This window comes from the organism of the source record quoted next, unplaced genomic scaffold (assembly GCF_019419815.1).
Source record: "Pyrus x bretschneideri cultivar Hongxiangsu unplaced genomic scaffold, Pyrus_bretschneideri_v1 Contig2, whole genome shotgun sequence".
Lineage (NCBI taxonomy): Eukaryota > Viridiplantae > Streptophyta > Magnoliopsida > Rosales > Rosaceae > Pyrus > Pyrus x bretschneideri.
In genome coordinates, this window is record NW_025999501.1 from 3,508,013 (window position 1) to 3,532,396 (window position 24,384).

At 38.3% G+C, this 24,384-nt stretch overlaps 2 protein-coding genes across 6 annotated transcripts; one reads left to right on the plus strand and one right to left on the minus strand.

The window, feature by feature from the left end:
- Positions 1 to 444: 444 nt before the first annotated feature.
- LOC103961877 lies at positions 445 to 6,982 on the minus strand. The gene is made up of 6 exons (XM_048583025.1): positions 5,931 to 6,982; positions 5,784 to 5,847; positions 4,168 to 4,287; positions 2,300 to 4,096; positions 1,191 to 1,628; positions 445 to 845 (listed from the first exon to the last, which is right to left on the minus strand). Exons 1-5 carry the CDS (start codon positions 6,980 to 6,982, stop codon positions 1,275 to 1,277), a joined length of 3,387 nt encoding a protein of 1,128 aa, XP_048438982.1. The 3' UTR covers positions 445 to 845; positions 1,191 to 1,274.
- A 12,723-nt stretch (positions 6,983 to 19,705) lies between these two features.
- On the plus strand, positions 19,706 to 23,284 carry LOC103961897. 5 transcript variants are annotated; one of them, XM_048583096.1, is made up of 6 exons: positions 19,706 to 20,119; positions 20,248 to 20,320; positions 20,384 to 20,793; positions 20,899 to 22,204; positions 22,309 to 22,455; positions 22,558 to 23,284. In XM_048583096.1, exons 3-6 carry the CDS (start codon positions 20,740 to 20,742, stop codon positions 23,037 to 23,039), a joined length of 1,989 nt encoding a protein of 662 aa, XP_048439053.1. In that variant the 5' UTR covers positions 19,706 to 20,119; positions 20,248 to 20,320; positions 20,384 to 20,739; the 3' UTR covers positions 23,040 to 23,284. The 5 variants fall into 5 exon arrangements, with proteins under 5 accessions (XP_048439053.1, XP_018506593.2, XP_048439054.1 ...); XM_018651077.2 differs by having other exon boundaries at positions 20,248 to 20,297; XM_048583097.1 differs by having other exon boundaries at positions 20,253 to 20,320.
- Positions 23,285 to 24,384: the final 1,100 nt, after the last annotated feature.

Consider the following 24,384-nt stretch of genomic DNA (forward strand, 5'->3'; position numbering starts at 1 on the left):
CTTTGCTAAGAGGAAAGAGAACACTTCACTGCTGCGAATGTTTTCATAATACATCCTCTAATCCATATCCCTCCATCACATGAGATTGGGGAAATAGAAAAGTAAAAGTAAAAATCCAGTAAGAGCTTAACAATGAAGAGATAAAATGTAAGGAGGGGGAAGGGAGAGATGGTGATAGCGGAAACTAGCAAACGATCACTTGTTTAATGCAAGTGATTTCCGCATTTTTTCTCCTCCTACATACCTCTCTTTACTTGTGTCCGTTGATTCTCCTTTGCTTTATTCATTCCAAAGGCCTGAAAAAGGAAAGTGTGCAGAAGGAACAAAAAAAGGGCCGAACGAAAATCATTTCGCTTGTTTAGAACCCCCCATTATACATTTCCCCCAAGTTGTACTATGAGAACAAAGTAGATCTCGAGCCTCTTTGACAAAATAGTCATGTTCTTACCAGCATAAGAATTCTTATATCTTCATTAACAAAATAAATGTTTTGTTTGCGAGGCTAATATTCGGAGCAGAAAATGTTATCCGAGTTGTTATGCACAAGTTAGTCCAAAAACCTAATTGGACATTCAGTTTCTCTCTCGTGCGGAGAATATGAAAAAAATCCTCCGCTGGAAAGGAAAGAGAGAAGGCCTAAATCAATCAGAAATATGAAACAATCATTTAGACCTAAAGGGAAGCCAAGGAAAAAAAAAAAAAAAAGTAAATGTGCTGCAGCAAGTAACCTCTGGCAAGAAATGGACATATAGCTCCATACCAGAACCAGAAATATCAGCCTCTTGCATAGGAACAATAGATCTATCAACGAGCAAAAGTGATCTTCAAAACAGTTCCAACAAAGCCTGCACGTAACTTAACACATCAGAACAATCCACAATCATTCACGACGACATTATCTTCAGTAAAAGCATAATAGTAAACAGAAGATAAATCATTCTTCAATGAAAATAGAACATATTGGGGCTTAATTCGGCATTGCAAACACATAAGACTTGAATCTGCATTGCAAACGCATAGACTTGAATCTTGAATGCCAAAACAGACAACTAAAAATAAAAGAAATTTAACCCACAAGATCGGAAATAGGACCAAATTTGTATCCTCTCTCTCCCCATTGATAAAAAAAAAAAAAAAAAAACAGAAGAAAGGGCCAAAGCAACCGTTCTGTTGTTAGATACGATAATTACCTCAACCAAGAATTCTTCTTCTTGCAAGGAGGATGAATATATAACAAGAAAACCATCACTGGGTGCAGCACTACGAATGAATAACTACAAAAAATCGCCTGAGAAATTGACCTGGCAGGTCGCACACATCAAACCAACAGAACCAGGTGGTGTTCGTTCATAGACCTCATGATGAAACTCATTTCTGCACCAGACACAGGTGTTAATCTCATGCCTGCTTGTGATATTTGGCATTGAGGGCAAAGATTCCTTTTCAAGCCAATCAGATGAACTGAAACCTTGTTCCAGCTCTCCATCATATGACAACACTTTTGATTCCTTTGTATGTGAGGTTGCTTGCACTGTCGGGATATTATAATCAAACTGACCCGGTCCCAATCCTTCCAAACCTGACATGTTGTCAAACTTTTCATTTACACTTAAAGCTCCGTTTGCACCCTGTTCATTGAAGCAAAATTTGATATAAAGTCATTTCTACTGAAAATACAACATATCAGATTCTTTGCAAAGTTTAGTAGTAAAGAAAAAGTTGAACTCATTCACTGGAGGAAGACGGATAGACTACCAAAGAAACTCACTGTATGTTATGTTTCAAAACATGTCTAAAACTGTGCTCTAAGAAAGAAAGAAAAAGTGAAACTATGCAGGCAGTGGCGCATTTAGGATTTGAATCTTGGACGGTCCCAGTGTTAAAGGTCCAAGTTTTTTAAATAGAAACAGAGCGCAAAGCACGCAAAAAAAGTTTCAGTTTATTCACTGAGGCATTTCGTCAAACATTTGATGAGCGATATCGAGAAAATTTATCGAGTGTTGTCTACGCAACCTGTCGAGTGTAGCCCGCACAACCTATTGAGATATGCCGAGCAGGTATTACATCAAACACTTGGTAGGTACAAAAGGACCCGTACAAAACATTCGGAGGGTCCTTGGAAGACCTTAACATGTATATTTTCTGAACTCAGGGTGGTCCTGGGACCACCTAGGTCCCAATGTGCATCCGCCTTTGTATGCAGGTAAAACAAAAGCTGAAAAGTATACTGCAGTCTCAAATAAATGTCCTCTACATACATCACAGTCCCTAATACATATAATCTCTATAGACAGCATACCTTATCAGACAACATATCAAAGTTCGGATAGTATCCAGATGACTGCATGAGTTCAGATGATGCATCAGCCAATCCACTCTGCTGAACATTATGCTCATCAGTTCTCCACATAAATTCAGCCATGACATCCCCAGAAGGTTGGGAATGATTTAGAAAACCCGTCATGGGCTCATTGTTCCTGGATTTTTCGGCACTCTCAGTATTAGGCTGCTCCCACACTATGCTGCTATAAACCCTGTTTAGATTATTTTCAAACCCAGAGGTTTGTTCATTACCATTTCGATGTATTAAACCATCAACAGAACCTCTAATCTGCTTATCATCCAACACTGAGCTACTGAAAATGCCAGTTACTTTATTTCCAGTGAAAAATGTTTGGCTATTCTCTGAATGAACAATGGAAGGTCCTCCTGAACTTCTTTCATGCACAGTGTTTGTTATAGAATTGGAAATTGGTCCAGCACAACTGCTGCCAAAAGAAAGCATTACCTCGTTATTCCAAGAACTTTTTGCCTCCTCCTTTTTTGATTCTTCCATTGAGCTTGAGTATGTGCTATTCACACTCTGTGCATAGCCAGAGGAGTAAATCATACCAGTTTCAGAAGAATCCCTGCCCTGTTTAACAAATGGAACAGATACATTAATTTGAAAACTCTTTTCCTGCCAGAGTTCCTCCTCTATGTAACTAGGATTCTTTGCATTACCTAAATTGATACAACTTTGTCCATCCAGACCTGGAACGCTTGAAGAGCTCCCAGTACTTATAACATGCTCATTGATTTCCATCGCAACCACATTCAGCATACCATGCTCGCTGCTTAAACTGATTGCCTTGTCCTCATTCCCAGATAGATCAGTATTATCAAACTTGGGCCTATAAGATGTGCAGAGTGACTCACTATTGTTAACATCCCTGACATCACATGTTTTCTCATCAGTAGTACTACATAAACCTCTTTCAGAGCCTCTTTTCTGCTGAGACTGTATGATAGTTGAAGGAAGAAGCGAGCAGGCTTCAGAAGTGCTTTGCTGCAAGAAATTAGTACAAACATTCTCGGGTCCAATGCAACTCACACTAATACCAGATATTGACCTGCCATTCCCACAATCATCCACATCATCAAATTTTGTATTTTCTTCTGTGCTAGTTAATTGGTTGTCATCAAAATTCTCAGACCTCCGTTCTTTTTGCATACCATTTAAAGCAGTACCAGTGTCCACTTTGGGCACATCAACTGTACTCACAGAAGCCTTATAACCATCATTTATTCCATCATTGAAGCAGTCCAAAGTATTTGTTTCACCAAAGCTGAGACCAGGACCAGTAGGCTTATCCACCAACTTATCATTTGTCAAATTAACTGCACTACCCTGCTCAGAAAATCCCAAATCCTTACCAAGTTTATTATTCTTCAAGGCTTGATCCTCACAAGACAATGAATTAAATTCATGGTTGTTTGTTCCAAAACAATTTGTTATATCATTATTCACTTTACCACAAGGAAAACCAGCACTCAATTCACATTTGGCTACCGCATCAGAAGATAGTTCCCCGTCTATTTGACCCGACTCATGAATCTTCAAAGATGTTTGCAGAATACCAGTCTTTATGGGGTCAACTTTCTTACACATACCCATTTCTTCTCCTGCTTGAAATTCCTGTGAATTTTCTGTATGAAATAAGTTTTCTTGCTTCTCATGACCAGGTGATACAAAAGTAATAGGCATTAGAGAGCGGCTAGCAAGCTCATTAGCTTTGATCTCATCTTCAAAGGTATTAGTATCCTGTTGCATACCCTGAATATATAACATGAATGAAAATAACAGAATGATAGAAAATAACAAAAAGGGTGCATAGAGTGACTTACATCTCCAGAAACCAATTTATTAGAAAGCTGAATACTGCCATCAGTATGTCCAGGAATTGACTTGTTTCCAACTCCAAAATAAGAGATCAAGTACGAAGAAACTTCCTCGCACGACACAAACTGCTGCCCATTAGGGCTGAATAATACCAAATTAGGGAAACTAGTATAAGAGCCAGGCAACCATCTAACTTAAAAATGCAAGGCCAAAATTAATAGTAGCTATCCCAAAATAGTTGATACTTTTTGCTATGGGATATTTAATGAAACAATATACAATACACCACCTGAGAAAAACAAATACAGAAAATTTGATTTACCTCCCATACCCTTCTCCCAAAAGACAAACCATGGGTATCAAAGCACCAACTTCCATAAATCAGTTTACTCAATGAAGTTATGTTCAAGAATTGAAATTTCACCAATATTTCCGATATATTGGACAAAATTTTGTACTGACTTTCCACAAAATTTCAGTGGCTTTGGTTAGATATCAATTATTTGGTGGAATATCTCCAAAATTTCATAGTTTTTTTTAATGGAAATATCAATTGAATTTTGGTGGAATTTCAAAACCAAAATTACCCACCCAGAGGCAAAGAAGAGCAGCAGTGTGGGGCAAGTTGCAGAAGAGTGCTGGTGTAAAAGGTTGGCTCAATACAAGCCAAGATGGATGTGAAGAGAGTCCAACATCGGAGAAGTACAACAATAATCTAAGGTTTAAACATATGTGTTCCACTTCTAATTGCACCGAGGCCTTTAGAGATAAAACCCCACCTGAGGTCCATTGGGCTTGATACCACCCAGGGGATTAGGCCTAGGTGGTTAAGTGGGGACAATATCGGTGCATGGCAGCCTTAGTAGTGGACACTAATGGAGCCCTTGACAATACAAAGAGCGGGCGGTCCAGAGGAGGATGAAGAAGACCCAGAGGTGTTTTGTTTTAAAATGTATAACGAACTGCCAATATCAAAATGAAAATGAATTGAAAATTGAATCATTATGGCTGGAATCAACCTCCAATGGTTGTTCAATCATACATTAATTTCAACACCCCATCCAAATTAATAGAAACAAATTTGAATCACTTTCTTGTTTTGTTTGGACAGATTTAAATCACTTAGAAATATTAGAACATTGTATATGTAATGTAGGGGATGCAATTTAAAGAGTTTTATTTACTAGTGTTTTATAGGCAGGAATTGATTTTCGCACACCTTTTTTAGCTTTTTCCACACCCCTTGTTTCAGGCCATCAAATTGAATATATCACATGAAAACAAAGGACAGGATTAACCATGGGTGCGTATGAAGCTAAAAAAGTGTGTGTTCATCATTTCCCTAGCATATGTAGTTTTAATTATTATGCTTTATTTTGTAGTTGAATTTTATGGTATTCTTTCCTTGACCGGCCGAAATTTCTTCTTTTAGGAGGATTTTATGGCAAGGTTTTAACGAGGGTGCTTTGTAGCTTTTGCACCTTTATCATTGTAACCATCATTTTATACGTTAATTAGTTTGTTTTGGAGTTTGTAGAGGCTCGCATATAATTTAAATGTTCAACAGCTCCTCTTTTTTCATTTTCTTTTTTAACCAGTATTTCAATCAATATCGATGTACCTTTCCATATATCTCTCTATTCGGGCTACCAAAATTGAAACTCATATCCTTCGTTGCGTGCGCCCTAAATTAGCAATGTGTCACATGAGTTTCTATTGAGCACCCAATTTAAACTCAAAACATTTTTATTGACAATGAGAGAACTACCTTATGTATCGTTTACAGAAGAGTCGAACTAGACCTCCATTCCTCTTGAGAGCCAGCAAAATCTTCCAATGCACCGGCAACACGTCACCAAGCTCTTCCGCAGGCACAATCTTCCTCTTCTTCCTAGCGCTAGACCACTGCCCCTCCAACCCTCCCAGAAACGCTAACAACTGCGCCTCCGTATCCATCCCCTCCGTCCTCCTCCTCAACTCCTCCCCAAACAAACCGTCCGCATTCTCCACCGCAGCTAAGTCCACAACAACTCCATGTCCGTTCACCATAACGATCTCAGCCTCCTCCACCTTCACATTTCCTTCCTTGACTTTCGCCTCCTTTACCTTCACTTTCTTCTCACGCTTAGCCACCGAAACCACTCTGTTCTCATCTTTGCGCGGCCGGCCTCGCTTCCGGCTGCCCTCACTGCTCTGAACAACAATCCCGGGCGTCGTATTGTCACCCCCACGCATCTCCATCGAAACATCAGCGTTGACACTCGGGTAAGATATAGTGGCATTGGGATATTTACGCGGACGGCCTCTCTTCCTCTTTGTACCGACATCGACCGAGAGTCCAGCAGAGAAGTTTTCCGCAGAGGGGCCGGGCGTGGCATCGTATTGGGCGAGGCGGACGGGGACAGGGACAAGTACGTCGTCGTTTTCTTTTAGGGCTTTTTCGGAGGGAAATAGCTGCTTCAAGAGAGCGATAATCTGGAGGGTTTCGGGGTCTCGGGGTTGGGAATGGGGAATCGTTTTCTGCGATTTGGGGTTTGGGACTGGGAATTGGGAGTTGCGAGGAGCGAGGCGGAGGCGGGAGTATGTCTGCTTGCGGCTGCCGGCGGATTCGTTGAAGACGGAACGGTCGATTTTGGGGATCAATACATTGTCGTCGAAGCGGCGGGTGGGGCGGGATTGGGATGAGGAGGAGGAGGAGGTGAGGGAGAGAGAGTAGAGGTCTGATTGAGAGAGCAGGCCGAGGTCAATGAGAGGGAGGGATTCAAGGTGGAGGTGGTTAGGGTTAGGGTTGCGGTGGTCGACGACGGGCGGGAAGGCCATGGCATTGAACAGTGAGGAAGATGGAGAGATTTGGGAGGAGAAGAAGAAACGAATAGCGGACCACCGTGGATGTTAAACGACTAGGCGTTTCGGGACCCGACTTTTGATTGAGTGGCGCGCAGTGTCGTTTGACTTCTATGAGAACCCAACTACATTCTGACAAGTGTGTAATTTACATTAAATTGGTTCACAACTACAAAAAAAACGTTCTGGTGCTATTATATATTGTCATGTAAAAAAAACTTACACATGACAATATACTTTTGGATCAAGATGTTAAGTTTTAAATTACTCGTTTCACGTAAATTTTTTTTTTGCATGATAGGTAAATACTAAAATCAAGGCTTTGAGTATTTGATCAAAGTTTTTGAAACATTTTGTGACATCCCACATCGCCCAGGGGAGTGATCCTTATATGTATATTCTCATCTCTACCTTGCACGAGGCCTTTTGGGAGCTCACTGGCTTCGGGTTCCGTAGGAACTCCAAAGTTAAGCGAGAAGGTGGTTAGAGCAATCCCATGATGGGTGACCCACTGGGAAGTTGCTCGTGAGTTCCCAAAAACAAAACCGTGAGGGAATGGTAAGCCCAAAGCGGACAATATCGTGCTACGGTGGTGGAGCGGGCCCGGGAAGTAATCTGCCCCGGGCCGGGATGTGACAAATTGGTATCAGAACCTAACCCTAGTCGTGTGTGTGCCGACGAGGACGTCGGGCCCCTAAGGGGGGTGGATTATGACATCCCACATCGCCCAGGGGAGTGATCTTTATATGTATATTCTCATCTCTACCTAGCACGAGGCCTTTTGGGAGCTCACTGGCTTCGGGTTCCGTAGGAACTCCGAAGGCCTTTTGGAGCTCACTGGCTTCGGGTTCCGTAGGAACTCTGAAGTTAAGCGAGAAGGTGGCTAGAGCAATCCCATGATGGGTGACCCACTGGGAAGTTGCTCGTGAGTTCCCAAAACAAAACCATGAGGGAATGGTAAGCCCAAAGCGGACAATATCGTGCTACGGTGGTGGAGCGGGCCCGGGAAGTAATCTGCCCCGGGCGGGGATGTGACAAATTGGTATCAGAACCTAACCCTGGTCGTGTGTGTGCCGACGAGGACGTCGGGCCCCTAAGGGGGGTGGATTGTGACATCCCACATCGCCCAGGGGAGTGATCTTTATATGTATATTCTCATCTCTACCTAGCACGAGCATTGGAGCTCACTGCTTCGGTTCGTAGGACTCGAGGCCTTGGAGCTCACTGGCTTCGGGTTCCGTAGGAACTCCGAAGTTAAGCGAGAAGGTGGCTAGAGCAATCCCATGATGGGTGACCCACTGGGAAGTTGCTCGTGAGTTCCCAAAAACAAAACCGTGAGAGAATGGTAAGCCCAAAGCGGACAATATCGTGCTACGGTGGTGGAGCGAGCCCGGGAAGTAATCCGCCCCAGGCCGGGATGTGACACATTTGCTAAGGGTTAGTTTAGGATTGTGGTGTTTTTTAAGGAAAAAAACTTATTAAAAAAATATGGAACATCAATTGTGTTTGGTAAAACAAAAAAAAAAAAATTTATTTAAAAACTGTTGTCAATAACAGTAGAAAATCATAGAAAAGTATAAGCATGCTAGAAAAAAAAAAATTACAAAGCATAGTAATCAGTGCCCGTTTAATGAATTTTTCAAATAACAAGTATACGCCCACATATTTTACAAAACTCAATCATTGCCCCTACGTTATTTTCTTTGACCATTATTATATCACATTAAATATTATATCATTTTTAGTCATTTAACATATTCATAACAATTTATATAAAAGTTTACCAAAACACATTTTTTTATTTTTGTTAACAACACTTTTACAAAAAAAAAATAAAATGCTTTACCAAACACTCAACAACTTTATTTTACAACCGATTACTCACACAGCACAGCAGAAGCAGTTTTTTTATTTTTTTTAAAGCATAGCAATACCAAATTAGCCCTAAATCAGTTGTTGATTTTCAAACCCAAACCACAAACCAAACTAAGAGCATCTTTAATGGACTTCTTGAATGAGCTTTTAGCAAAACCATTAGATAAGGTAGGCTTTTTCTTAATGGTTATTTAATACTCTCGCTAATGATGTAAACATTTCCATTTGAGTTTAACAAAATTACTACCATTTGGCAAAAAAAAAAAAAACTCCAAATGACCCTATCCGCCAGGCAAAATAGAAATTTCTCTGAGATATCCTATATTTAGGCAGGAGAAAAGAGCTCTTAGAGCATCTTTAAAGGAGATGTCAAATTTGAAACATCAAAATGATAGTTGATAGCTTATGTGGCAATTTGACATTTTGTACAATATTTTGCTCTACCCGATATGTTAAATAATAATGTCATTGTCATTTAATAAACATTTTATCTTTTTGTGGAGTCCAATGATTAAGGCAACCAATCAAATATTTCAAAAAACATAACAACATTTATTATATATTATATTAATCTATTAAAATATCATTTAATAAATTGGACATCTGCTGTCAAATTTGACAACAAAAGGCTTTGCCTTCAAATGACTCAGCGCCACCTAAGAAACTGAAGGCTCGATTGGAGAGAGTTTGCTGCCATTTTTTATTGTTGTATGCCTACGTGGCAATTTTGACATCTCCTTTGGAGATACTCTTAGTAGCTCTTTGTAATTTATGCTCCATTTTTAATATTATTTTAAACAAAATAATTAATTCGTATGTTTGTTCTAAAAAATTAAAATTGAATTCATTAATGATCAAAATACGAATAGAAACATTAATATTAGCAACTAATAAATTGAAAATTCAAGCGGACTCTAAGTCGTCACATTAGAAACCACATTGCTCTTTAACGATAAAAGCAACCATTAAGTACGCCGCCTTATTACAAGCTCGAGGGTAAAAATGAAATTTGGCTGACTCCAAATGAGAAGCTAAGATGGAAATATTGTGGATAGTCCCTTCCACATGCATCCCAGTGATCTTCTCTATCGTCACTATATCCAAAATCTCTTTAGCAAGTGATTCCACCTCCACATTTGTAAACCTTTGCTCTATACAAGCAATAAGTATGGCTTGAATAACCTCTGCCTCTGCCTTCATCACACTAGAGCAAAAACGAAGGCCACCAGCTCCACTACCTCCTTTTTATAATTAACTCATATTGGCTGGAGCTTCAAAAATAACCTTGAAGAGGTCTGAAAAGGTAGATAACATTGAAGAGTCTTGAGGTTACTGGCCTTTTTTACCTGGTTAATTGTTAGTTTGCATGTGCAACGCTATTTTTCTACTTTAAATTTCCCACGTGATTCTCTTCAAGATGTTTTTTTTTATAGCAAATGCATTAGTGTACTATCTATAATTTGATGTTTCTAACGGCTCTAAATTGTGTATCATTGAATGCTACGTGGTAGTCTCGGAAAATTAGTTTTTATGAATGTTAGAAAGATTGTAAAATTGGTGGATAGGATTGAAGACACTTAGAATTGTGTTAGATAGGATATCTCCTTCGCATGTAAAGATGCATCACCACACCTATACGCAACCACTGAATTGATATTAAAGACAACCCTGAAGGTACTACGATTTTGGGCAAATCCCAATGCATCTCGAGCGGATCCAACCCTCTTGATCCTCAGAATAATGCTTGCCTTGTTTGTTATGCAGATGCTAGTTACTTATCAAACCTACACAAGGCAAATCCCCAAATAGTTATGTCTTTACCATCAAAGGATATCGCAATATCTTGGAGGTCCACTATATGACCTAAGTTGTGAAATATTCGAATCGTTCCAAGGCTCACCTTACTTCACTACACCACAAGTGAGAGATGGTTAGGAGTTCTTGTTGAGCATATTCGATGTACTTGCTGTTTTCATCCATCGTTGAGTCCCAACAACGATCCATGAAGATTATGCCGCATATATCAACCCGATACATCAACAAAGTCAACGCCAAGACATATTGCGTCTACATCACATCAGCAAAGCATCAGGAGATTGAAGTCATGCAAGTTGATCCCAGACAACCTTGCCAACCTCTACATGATGTTACTGCCGAAGTCAACCTTCCAAAAGCTTGTCCGAGGAATTGGTATGCCTAACTATCATATGTAATGCTTGTAGTGTCAATTGTAGGCGACGATTGGTGACCTTTATATACCATCCCTGTGTTTTCTCTTCCTCATTGGAGGCATCTGTTGATTAGACACAATCTTGATGCTATGCATATCGAGAAGAATATATGTAACAATGTGGTGGGAACATTGCTAGATATAGAAAAGTCTAAAGATGGATTAGCTGCACGTGCAGATCTTGAAGTCTTGAACATAAGACGTAGTCAACACCTACGCAGAGAAGGAAATAGAACATTTCAACCTCCAGCATTGTTCATGTTGAAAAAAGAAGAAAAAACAGCCTTTTGCAAAGTGTTTCTACTATTCGAGTCCCCAATGGATATTCATCAAATTTGTCACGATGGGTGCACATGAATGAATAAAAAAATACATGGGTTGAAAAGTCACGATTGCCATGTTTTAATGCAGCAATTACTCCCGCTTCCAATACGTCTGATTTTTCCTAAAGCTGTTACTATGGTATTATTAGAGTTAAGTTTAATTTTCAAACAGCTGTGTAGTAAGAAGGAGTCTGAGGAAAGATTCAAGCAATTGAATTCAAGAATTGCATTGACATTATGTCAACTTGAAAAAATATTCCCTCTTGCATTTTTGATGTAATGGTGCACCTCCCAGTTCACTTGGCAGATGAAGCAGCTCTTGGAGGGCCTGTCCAATATAGATGGATGTATCCAATGGAACGGTAATTAACAAAATAATTTATATTTTTTTTACAATTGTAGTCATAACTTTAATTAGTAATTATAATAATTTGTGTTTCATTTAATAATTGTAGGTATTTGCAAACACTGAAGCGCTTTGTTCATAATAAGGGTCATCCTGAAGGTTCTATTGCTTAAGCATATTTGGTGGATGAGTGATTGTCCTTCTGTTCGATGTATCTTAGAGATGTCGAGTCTCGTCGCACCCATAAAGGCCAAAATGAAGATGGTATTGGACGTGGAGTATCTAGAGGGTTATCAAATTTTTACTCCAAAAGATATTATATGGATTCAGGAGAAAATGTGGAGCATGATCTAAATGTTCTTGATTAGTGCCATAGATACATTTTAAATAATTGTGATGAAGTTAACCCATTTAGAAGGTAAGAACATTTAATCATACGTCTTAATGTTTTATTGGTTTTCTTAACTTTGAAAAATTAATTATCTAAATTTGGACATAATTGCCCATGCAACATGAGGAATTCTTGAAAACTAAATATCATCGAGAAAGGTTAACTATGCGACAAATCAAGGAGCTAAGCAAGAAAGAATTTACAGAATGGTTCAAGCAAAATATGAGTTGATATAACAATCACATTATTTATTTATATTTTTACTTTTTATTAATAACATGTTTATAGTTATCATGTCAACTTTTATCTTCATTCTAATTACAGATGAATTCAAAATGTCATCCTAATGAGACGTTGATATCTCAAGACTTGCATTGGCTAGCTAATTATCCTAGTAGGGTTGTGAGAAGATATAATAGTCACATTGTTCATGGGTTCAGATTTCGCATAAAATATGTGGATGATAAGCATAAGAATCAAAATTGTGGTGTCTTTGTACCTGCAAATGTTCCTGGTGCAATTGGGCAAGTGAATTGCTATGGTAGAGTTGTAGATATGTTCAAGGTTAAATATTATGGTCATACTAAGGCAAGAGGTAATGGTCGAGTTGTGATGTTATTTAAGTGTGAATGGGTTAATAGTGAAAGTTAACGAGGAATGAAGACCGATCGATATGGATTTACTACGGTGAACTTCAATCGATTGGGATTTAAAGAGGATCCTTTCATATTAGCATCACAAGCATTACAAGTATTTTACGTCGAGGACACAATTGAAAAAGATTGGCACTCAGTTATTCGAATGCAATCTGTAACATCCCACATCGCCGTGGGGGCCCGGGCCGGGATGTGACACAATCGAGGGATTTGTTTGACGTATTAGAGAATGGTGATGCAATTGATGATTATGCCATACCTAATTTGGATGACCGGATACTTGACAATGAAAATTTCCTTACAAGGGTTGGCGTGGAAGAGACTCCTTTTCATGAATCATTAATGTTGCCTACTAAGTTCTTTAATTATGCCAATACTGACGACGACCAAACAGATGATGACTTGGAATAAATATATTAATTATTTTATGTATTTTAAGTATTAATTAGACTATGTTTCAATTAGTATGTGATGATATTTTATAATAAAATTATATTTCTGTTTTTCATTACGCATTTTATTCAAGTTAAATTTTATTTATTAAAATCTTAAAATATTATATGAGATAACACACAAAAAAAGAGCTGGTTATTTTTTTTTCTTTGGGTTAAACATTTTTTTTACACTAGTCTGATGTCGCTTTTAGCCGACGACATTAGTCGGATAATTTGAAATATTAGGCGGGAAATTTCCCACTTGTTTTGAGCGAGGAAATGGATGGAGAATACGTAAGTGTCAGACTTAGTGTCGGTTTTAACCGACGCTATCATCTTTTAATTCGACGCAAGTTTCATTAAACCGACATTACGTGAATTTCGAAAAGTGTGTCAGAAGTTGGTGTCGGTTAAGACCGACACCAAGATTAATTTAAACCGACGCCATGATTTTCAATAAAGTGTGTTAGAAAGTTGACTGGTTCATTTAACTTGACATGAATACCAGTAAAGTGTGTCAGGTTGGCGTCAGTTTTAACCGACGCCATGTACATTTAATTCGACACCAGTAGCTTTTAATTTGATGTCAGTCAATCAATGTCGGTTTAAAACGACACCAACTAAGTACCCATTTTTAAACCCCCTCTCTTTCCCATTTCATCCGTGCGTTCATTTCTCCCCCAATTTCAGTCTTTCTTCTTCTCCTTCCCCATTTCATATGTGCATCCCTTTCTTCCTCCTTTTCAGTTTTTCCTCTTCTCCTTCCCCATTTGCTATGGATCACCATTTTGAAGAACAACATTCTGAGGAACTCCAATTCGAAGAGGAAGAGCTTGAAGGTGGTTCATTTTTAAATTATTATGATTATTAATTTTAGTTTATGTTTTGTATTGTAACTAGTTTTATGCTTAAATTGAAAATTTATTTTTGTTTCTTGGTTTTTAATTGTTTTTTTTGTATTTATAAGGATCAACCCAACGGAAATGCGGACCCTCAATTTCAAATTGGAAAGAACAGCCTTGTTCATTTGATTCGTCTGGAAAATGCATTAGTGATAATTCTAGTGCGTTTTCGAAACATGTAGCGGCAGAGGTTAGAGATTATAGAAATATTTCGATGGTGGCATACTGGAATAAAGAAAAAACAAAGGTAAACGTTTCATGATTTATTTTATTATACCTTGAAATTTTCTAATAAATTGTTTTATTTTTCAGGAGATTGCCGAAAAAAATAAGGATAATCGGCAGTTGAAAACTATGAACCACACAACCGGTTCAAAATCTTTTGTAAGAGTTTGGGAAGAATTTGTATGGGTTGTACATTTTTAAGATTTGTAGTTAATTTTAAATTTAATATATAGTTGGTAGAAATTTTATTTTTAATATGAAGTTTGCTTAAAATTGTTTGTTTTTTCATTGACATACAGTGGGAATTAATTTTATATAATTTTTTTAATTATTATTAATTAAAAATTGACACAGATTTTTTATTTATTATTAATATATTTGGTGTCGTTTATGGACGACAACATAATAATTATTTTATGTATCGAGATGTTATGCAATGTTGGTTAAAACCGAGAGTAGTTTGAGTATTTTATTTGTTTAACTGTTATGTGATGTCGGTTAGGACCAACAGTAGGTTTTTTATTTTAATTCTTTAATTGTTGCTGGATATCGGTTAGGACCGCCATCATGTCAGAATTCAACGTCGCTTCTAACCGACGTAAGTTTAGATGTCACTTTTAACAAATGATGTTGTTCTTTTTATTTTATATTACTTTGCTTCTTGGTGGCGGATTAAGGGGACTAAACGACGTCAATACCCTTTTCATGACGCTAGCAACGGTGTTGGTTCTCCCATCCAACATTGCACTGGTGTTGGTCTTTTTGATTGAGTGCAAGCGTGCCAACTCGCGGTCTAAGACCAAGTAAGTAAAGAGAAGTTTTTGGAGATTTTGGTTGCGCTTTTAATGATCTTTTCAAATGCGCTTTTGGTTCGAGAAAGGAACCTGTCTTAGTCGTAGTTTCTCCTTCCCTTTTTTGCAAGGATTTCAGAATATGCATTAGATAAACGTTGAGATGGGTGATGTGGGTGTGAACATAATGAATGAATGGATGTGTGAAAGAAAGTTTGGGGATTGATATAGTGAGATGAAAGGTATGGGAAGTCAAATCGCATCAACGAATTAGTCGAATGGTTAGAATGTGCTTTTGTAGTATCATGGTTGACTTGGGTAGTTATGACACAATTTAGATGACAGTTATGTTACGTAGAAGGTATCAAATATGGGTCCAAACAAGAGTTTTCATTTTCACTTTTTTTATGTTTCCACTAAGGGAATGAGGAAACAAATTGTTATTAAATTTGTCATTCACGAGATTCGAATCTAAAACATCTCATTTACTAATGAAAAATCACCAGACCGTAGTATACTAATGGCATCATTATTTCTCTATCTCTCTCTCTAAATCAACAACAAATCTATATCTCAATTTATCGGTCTCAAATCACAGAAAGAGATGCAGAAGAGGGGAGGCATGGAAATTGGTGAGGTATCAACTAGCGACAACAGAGGATTTCCATTGGTCAAAATGAGAGAGTGCAACTTTGCTCATTACCTATTATTAGATTAGTTTGGTTTAACTGATTTAAAACAAGAATCTCGAAATGTAAATTAATCTAACAACAATTAATAAGTGTGAGCTAATCTCTCACTTTAGGGGATTGAGCAAAAATGCACTCAAAATGAGAACTCTAAAAATTGCTAGGTGGAATGGAATACTTTTTAGGTAAAAACATAAGCAACCACCAAAAAGTACACATCTACAATTTACAAGTCCAGTAATAAAATTTAAAGTGCAATTAGCCCTTCGGATTAGCGTAAATAGTGATGAAAAACGGACTTGTCAATGGATCAGATTTTTTGTAATTAATAGGATATAGATCGGACTTCCGATCCGATTATCCGAATAAAATATGAATTTGATAATTTAATTATAAATGGATTTGGATATAGATCGAGGTTGATCCGATTTGAATTAATATACATATTATTTGATTTTTACAATATACATTTTTTTTGCTAAATTTATTTTTCATAATATTTATATTTTTTCTGTAATGGTAGTTTAAGTTTTTTATGCAATAAAATGCGCTTATACCCTATTTTCCCATTATTCAACATGAAACTTTTACTTAAAAATAAAAAAATATAATTAAAAATTGAAGTTCCTAATGATATTTATATCTTCGTAATGATCTGATCTCATCTAATTCCAATGCTAATAAGACCTTAATTGACAAATCAGATCCTATAATTGGAATATAATACGATCATAAATTGATCCAAAATGAATCAAAACTGATCCGATCAGAATCTGACTCGATTACAAATCTATAAAAAGTGAAGTGATAATTTAGAATATAACAGGTCTAGTATTCAAATCCGTCCAATGTAACAAAAAACTTTGAAAGTGAAATAACATTCATTACCAATTTCCATGTTGGTAATTGGAAGATTTCATGCGAAACAAACAAAAAGCAAAACAAATGAAAGAAGTGGCTGGGATATATGACAAAAGAGAGTGACTCACCTGTCATCTATCTTTGAAATAATTGATCTTCCTTTTAATCCTAATCTTTTGGAGGCATCCACTTTTGCCCACCTGCTTGTTTGTGGTAGGTGTACATATTTAATTTAACGTCACTAGGCCTGATGCGATGGCCCTGGCAATCCCTACCATGAAAATGAAGGATGATTGCACGGTAACATGAGACTCCTGCATGCTGCATGTGCCTGTCATGATCATGAAAACTGAGTTTCAAGCAGCTCATATCACACTACCAAATTTAAATTCCTTATGATCTCAACCAAATTGATGAATTGCGACGACTCACGAGTCACTATTGTTACATATACAATTTCGTGGAGACTAATGTTGGGGAGAATTTTCAAATCAAATTTGCAAACTAAATGATATGTCATTAATATAAAATAAATACGTTAATCAACGATTAAGTAAAAAACAATAACATGCTAAATTCAATGCAAAGTGAATGAACGGGTGAGATTTACAAAACAGAATTTATACTTTAGTCACTTTCGTGCACTTAAAACGCAAAGTATTGTAGTCACATTTGTTATTGACGGGGGCAGTTAGTTTGTTGGGAAGATATTATGAAGAGGCTGTTAGATTTTCTGGATTTATTTGTGTGGCAGCAGAAAATGCAGGGCTATGATTTAATTCGCAGGGTGCATGCATTGGACCATAAGTAGAAGAATTCTCCAATTTAGGGGAACATTTGGTGCTTATTAGTTATTCCTATAGCCCAAATAGGAATGCCCCCAATAACTTGAGAAATGTCATTCAACTTTTGTCTTTTCTAAAAATGAGCAAATATCTTTGTCATATAAAGAAAAAATTTCCATTTGGAAGCCATATGTTTAAATAGCAAGGTAAATCCCATTCAATTTGGTGTTGATTCATTTATTAGGTTAAATTTTTCGAAGAACGATTTTGAGTTTGCAATCTCTTTCAATATAAGGTAATTCCTGGTTGTTAAGTGAACTTTACACGCATTAACAGAGTAAAAATGGATGAACTATGAACTTTACACGCATTGACAGAATAAAAACGTGTAAGCAATTGACTGTAACACAGCGTAATCTTTGAGTGGAGCAAATAATAAGGGCAATCAAGGTGGAACACGTCATAGAGTGACTTAGGTTGGTGAAACAAGGTGTCAATTGCATGCACCAGAGATGCCGGTGGTGGACGGGTGGTACGTATACGGACAGCATTGGCCATCAAATGTGATGGGACATGCCTTACATTTAAGCTGCAGCCAGCAACCTAATACGAAGACCTCTTTGACTAATTCCAACCAAATAGCTCAAGATTAATATGAATCATGGGTCCCCCTAAAGTAGTTAACAACGGTAAAATGCAAAGATCAATAATGTTCTTACATTCTCTTTACTTGTAAGTGAAAGGTTTTAAATTCAATTCTTGTCAAAAACAACTTTGAACCATATTATTGTTAGCTCATTATGAGGCTAAGTTCATCTCCTTCTCCTTAGCGTATATAATGTCGTTTGTTAAAAAAAAAAAATTGTTCTTACAAATTTGGGGACTAACTAGTGAGTATACATCGTAATAAAGAATAATAGAATTACAGAAAGAATGTTAAGGTTTACGTGACAGAACTCAAATTAGATAGTTTAAAATCTTTTATGTGTTATAAAATAGAGTAATGCTAGGGAGATTAAATTTGAAGACTAAATTTACAAATTAAATAACATGTCACCAATATGAATAAACATGTTTATCAATGCTTAAATAATAAATCAATCGTCAACTTTCATGTCCTTTAATTTTCAAAACTTTGTCTTCAAATTTAGTCTCTCTAACATTACTCTAAAAAATAATAGATATATAACTTAATTGATTATTCAGAGAATTGATCAATGCACTCAAGATTTTATGTTCATTTATCCCGTCAAGGTTTTCAGCTCATTGTGTTTTTGTCGAGTCAAATACGATCACTTGACTAGTATTAGAGCATTTAACTTTAAAACATAAAACTGTTGGAAAAATTAATTAATTAGCATTTTAGTTTATTTTCATGTTATGATGTTTTATATTATTTATTAGGATTTCGAAATTAAATAAGGATTGTGACTCCTTTCTTACTTTATAATAGATTTAGGATTTGCTTTGCTAAACTTCTAAGATTTAGGATTACTTTCTTATTCGTTTTGTATTTAGGTTTTTATAAGAATCCTAATTTGTAGTCGGTTTATTCTTCTTTTTGTTTGATAAGGCCACATCAAAATTTAAGACGTGAAAAAAAAAAGTAACTCTTTTATTATGTGAAAATTGGTAATTTCATCATTAAAAATCTATAATGCACCAGTGTGGGGATGCATCGGTGCATTGAACGCCTGGATTGCATTGTTGGATTTTGATAATCTCAATCTAACCGTTCAAACACTGATGCATTGTAGAAAAACCGTTAATTTTGTTATTATATTTTTACTGGATTGGGACTATGGTGATAATATAACACACTTCCTGGCTCCCAAAGGTGCCTAAAGGACGGACCAAATGCAACAGAGCGATGACCCGAGAGCAAATTCCCCATCGATGGGGGACAAGAGACAGCCATCTCCAGGCACATCACGACCTATAGGCAACATCTGCGAAAAAAAAAGGTAATGATAAAAACATATTTTATAGCAGGGTAGTGCTTTTTACACATCCTTTTTAACTTAATACACACCTTTCTAGTTTTGTAGCCGTTAAATTAAGCAATTAAAGTAAATTATACACAAAGTAAAAAATGGGAGTGGTGAAGTCACTACCCCTTATGATATGGTAAATTGTTTTATTCATGGTAGGTTTATTCTTGGCCCCTATATTACATTGGCAGGGTCGCATGTTACAGATAGTACCGTGTACCATGCGCGTACGTACGTCCTTTTCTTCTCCCTATTTCTGTTGCTTTCCTCTCCATCCTGTGGTTTTAACCAGGTCACAACCTGAAAACCACAAACCCCAAACCAGCATCTCTTTCTTTGGCCTCCTTAAAACCTAAATCCTTTTTTTGGGGTTCGAAGGAGGCCGAGGCGATTTCTTTCTTCCCATTCCAAACAAGGGGTTGAGGCCTCGAAGGCTCTAGCGGAGAGAACGAGAGCCAAACTCTTGAGTGGGGTGCGTGGAGAGTGGATGCACTGCTCCACCACCGCCACCCTGTCTCTCTGATGTTGGTGATGTGATCACAACCGAGAAGGCTTGAAAAAGGATAAAAGTTTTGCTTTGGTGTTGGGGGAAACAAAGCAAATCAAGCTGGCAGGTAAACAAAAAAGGAACACTAACGTATAATTCTCAATACCACGGATTGATATATTTATTCTGCCACGAATATTAGTGTCCGTACAGGATACGTATCGATCTTCACGTGGTGTTTGTTGTTTTCCGCAGTACAGTTCATGTCTTGGGTAGTATTCTGGGGATTTGAGATTGTTTCTGAGGTGGGTTCGTGTCGGTTTCTGAGGTGAGATTGTTTTGGAGTTGTGTCTAATGTGTTCGATTCGTCTTTTGTTGTTTTGTGTGACAGGGGAGGTTTCTGAGCGAACACATTATAATCTCAAAGCTTCCACAGAGAAGCTGCATCAGATACAACTCTGGCCGTCGAATCGGGCAAGTTTTCTCGAGCCGGGGCAGGCGTTGGCGATCAGGTCTCTGGTTCTCAACCCTGTTTCGGGTGGTCTCGGTCGCCGGTCTGGTGGCTTCCCGTTGATTATGGTTAATCCTTGATCCAACCATCACTGGAAGTACAGCCTCTCAGCATTCAATCAGACCTTTGGAATTGGAATGTGAGATCAATTTTGAAGAAAACAGCAGGAAAATCCACATACAAGTGTCTTCGGGTTTCGGTCTATTTTGAGGATTCGGAGGTTTTTCATATCGAAAATGGCAAAATTCAGTTGCTTTTCTTTAATTGGTAGGAGGAAGAAGAAGGTTAAGGTGAGAATCTCAAATCTTTTCGGTTACTTTCTTATAACGTGATGTGTTTGATTTGTGACTTGCGATGATCCGCTGATTTTCGATCACTTTTGTGCTCGATTTTAGGGAGATGATGAATCTACAAGAAGTGGTGAAGTGGACAAGGCAATTAGAACCCTGCAAGTCAGGCTTCAACAGCAGCCTCTGAAACCGTTGGAGATTGATGGGAAATCGAAGCCGGCAACTTTCGGAGTCCTAATACCTTATGGTGTTGAGAAGAAGTACTCTTCCCCTCCTAGTGGCAATACAAGGAGCCCGAAAAGTCCTATCAGGTGCGTTGAAGCAGCGGCTTGTGAAGGCGAATATGAGCACAAAGAGAGCCCCTTAGCCAAGGGAAGCTCCTCTAATGATCACTCTGATCTGCAACCCAATGAAGCCAATTCAGGTGACGTGACTCCATCAAGGAAGTTGGATTTATCCGAACCTGATTCGAGCTCTCGAGGGGTTCAAAGCGGGCATTTTAGTGATCCCGGGGTTGGTAAGGCCGAGTTTTGGGCATCACCAAAGCTTACCAGATCATGCTCTAATTTGGAGACTCATAAGAAAGTTGTTAAAAAGATGACCTCTAAGATGCCTGCTTCGAAGTCTCTGTCTCTCGAAGAACGGCAGGAAATGGCTGATAGTGTGAGGAAGGATGTTGATCCAGGCAGCCCTAGTTCTGTGTCAAGCCACTACAGTGCTGATAGAGTGATGCTGAAGAAGCATTCTTCAAGCCAAGTTCTGCCTTCTCGAAGTCGAAAATTGTGGTGGAAGTTGTTCCTTTGGAGCCACAGGAACCTGCACAGAACACGGGATGCAAAACCAAATACACTTAGTCCCATTTCAGCAAACAAGCAAGGAGGGTACTCTTCAGACACACTCGAACCAAATCTAGCTATGCAGTTTGGCAAGACGGAATCACCACTATCATATACTGGAGAATTGTTGGACAAGGGGAAGAACATTGTAGATGAAAACAAGAGCTGGGATGGTTTTCACATTGGTGCGTCGGCCTTATGGCCTCAGAACCAATGGGTTGCTTTCTCGACAGAAGCCTCATCATCTTCAAGAGTGCAAGACTGGGTGAAAGATCTCAGAATACAAACCTCCGTTGAAAAGAATGAAGATGACAATGAGGGAATCGTCTCCCCACGGACACCCCCCACTCCTGAGACTCCAAAGTCTCCTGTGACTCCTGCGACTGCTAGATCGAAAAGCGCCACTTACTTCAGCCGAGGCCTTGAAGAGGATACCTTACATGCTAATACTGTGATCCAGTCTCTAAATTCTTCCTCAACAGTGGCTCACATATCTGGTATGGGCATGAAAGCCATCCCCAACATTTCATGCTTCTGCAGTCTTCGATCTGTCAACTTGTCGAACAACTTCATAGGTATGCTTTCTACGGAAAAGAAATAAACTGTAAGAGTTAATACTCAAAACACACTAGTTTTTACAGCTAACTAAGTTGCTTGGCTATTTGTCCTATTTTTGCAGCCCACATTACTCCCGGGTCGCTGCCGAAGAGTCTTCACACGCTCAACTTGTCCAAAAACAAGCTCAGCGCCATTGAAGGACTAAGAGACTTAACCCGATTGCGAGTACTTGATCTAAGTTACAACCGAATATCTAGAATCGGACGTGGTAAGTTTTCAACCATCTAATTGATATCAGAACACAAGCTTTTCCCTAGTAAAGTGTATCATTCCGAATGGTCACTGACTCGGTGGATTTTCATGGTGCCAGGATTATCGAGTTGTAATGTATTGAAGGAGCTCTATCTTTCCGGGAACAAGATCAGCGATGTAGAGGGTCTGCATAGGCTACTGAAGCTGACAGTTCTGGACTTGAGCTTCAACAAGATTACAACAACAAGGGCACTGGGCCAGCTGGTGGCTAACTACAACTCACTGCAGGCTCTAAACCTATTAGGGAATACAATCCAGACCAACATCGGCGATGAGCAGCTACGCAAGACAGTTTGTAGTCTCCTCCCAAAGCTAGTGTACCTGAACAAGCAGTCCATCAAGCCACAAAGAGCAAGGGAGGTACTCACCGACAGCGTAGCCAAAGCTGCACTTGGAAACAAAGGGTGGAACCCTAGAAGAAAAGCCAGCAAGAAGCTTAGCCAAAGAAGTGCATCGTTTAAAAAAACTCATGCCTTGCCATCGAAGAAAAGCTCATCATTTCCTACCCACGGGCACAAGAGAGGTGCAAGTGTTGTATAGGGAAACATACGCAAGACGAAGAGCATGGTCAGAGCGTTATCTGAACACCACTCTTCATCCCGTTAGATGATTCTTCAAAGTTAGGGGACTCAAAAAAGTTTAGAGATAAAAATTTCGAGGCGTGTGTGCGTCCCTTGTCTGATGTCTTCAGTGTTTCTTCAGTGTCTGTAGGGCCAAGGGACGTCGTGGTTTTCATGTTTCAGTTTTCCATCGGTTAATATATGCAGGCTGCATTTTTGCCCCAACTTCCGAATCTCGTTTAGCATGAGATCAGATACGTTCCCAGGCTATATTTGAAACCAACACAGATGCAGCAACCTAAACCTCCTACGTGATACATCCAAAGCAGCTACAAAAATTTGGAAAATGATTATTCGGTAGCGGATGCCAATCTCCCGTACCTGGTAGCTGGTACATTGTCGATTCATACGTTGTTGATATTTGATATTATCGACAATGTACCAAGCAGCACGAAAAGAATTTTCGAACTTATATGATGCAAGCAAGTCGGAAAAATCCCAAACAACAAGTTTAGGGGGAGGTTTGTGTCCTATCCTCTGTTTTCAAAACTAAACAGAATAAGAAAAAAGAGAGAGAAACAGAGCAGGAGTTTGTTATTGAAAATGTGTCAAATTCCTAATCTCTTATTCATCAATTGTTCCGAACGCTGGAATGGAAGTTTTAGAACCATTCTGTTCCGGGATAGACAAGGAAATGAATTGAATTCTTAGTCCCACTCTTACATTCCGACCAACCACACAAGGCCATAATTGAGAGACAGCTCAGACTAACAGTTGGGAGATGTCCCACTAAAGAAAAATAATTGAACCAAAATTTGAAGTGGAAAAGAATTGCTGGAAAACATCATGATCATAATGCTTGCAAACCAAAACAAATCTTCGGCGTAATCTTCACACGTTTCAAATCTTTATTTGAAATCCATGTAGGATTTGACTACTCGATTGAAACAATTCATAAACACGTAATAATTTGACGTATCAGTTGGAGACACTCGGATAATTCATAAACACAACAATAACCCCCAATTACCTGAGAGTGGCATCCATGACAAGTCCCTGTTGGCTCTGTTGTTTTCAGTGTCTCTTCAAGCTCTGAAGGGAAACAAAAACCTGTTGACATGAGCGTTGTACATCAATTCTGGCTTGTCTTGGCCAAGAGATTCCAACTGCCAATCAATGGTTGATCTTAAAAGAAAATTGGAACACCGTAAAGATTTTTCAAGAACATACGGCATCTTGTATACAAAGTTATAAACAAAAGAGAACTTCTTATCTTTCAAAGTTGAAGCTCAAAAGATCACTACAGAACTTTGGAGCTCATGCTC

Bases quoted from the DNA above. Each gene is read 5' to 3' on its own strand.
- LOC103961877 (XM_048583025.1), bottom strand. From the start codon at position 6,982: ATGGCCTTCCCGCCCGTCGTCGACCACCGCAACCCTAACCCTAACCAC. The intron at 5,848-5,930 runs GTAGTTCTCTCA...TTGCTAATTTAG, and splicing joins TTCTGTAAACGATACATAAG to GGCGCACGCAACGAAGGATA. The intron at 4,097-4,167 runs GTAAGTCACTCT...TTATATATTCAG, and splicing joins ATAAATTGGTTTCTGGAGAT to GGTATGCAACAGGATACTAA.
- LOC103961897 (XM_048583096.1), top strand. From the start codon at position 20,740: ATGGCAAAATTCAGTTGCTTTTCTTTAATTGGTAGGAGGAAGAAGAAG. The intron at 22,205-22,308 runs GTATGCTTTCTA...CTATTTTTGCAG, and splicing joins CTTGTCGAACAACTTCATAG to CCCACATTACTCCCGGGTCG. The intron at 22,456-22,557 runs GTAAGTTTTCAA...TCATGGTGCCAG, and splicing joins AATATCTAGAATCGGACGTG to GATTATCGAGTTGTAATGTA.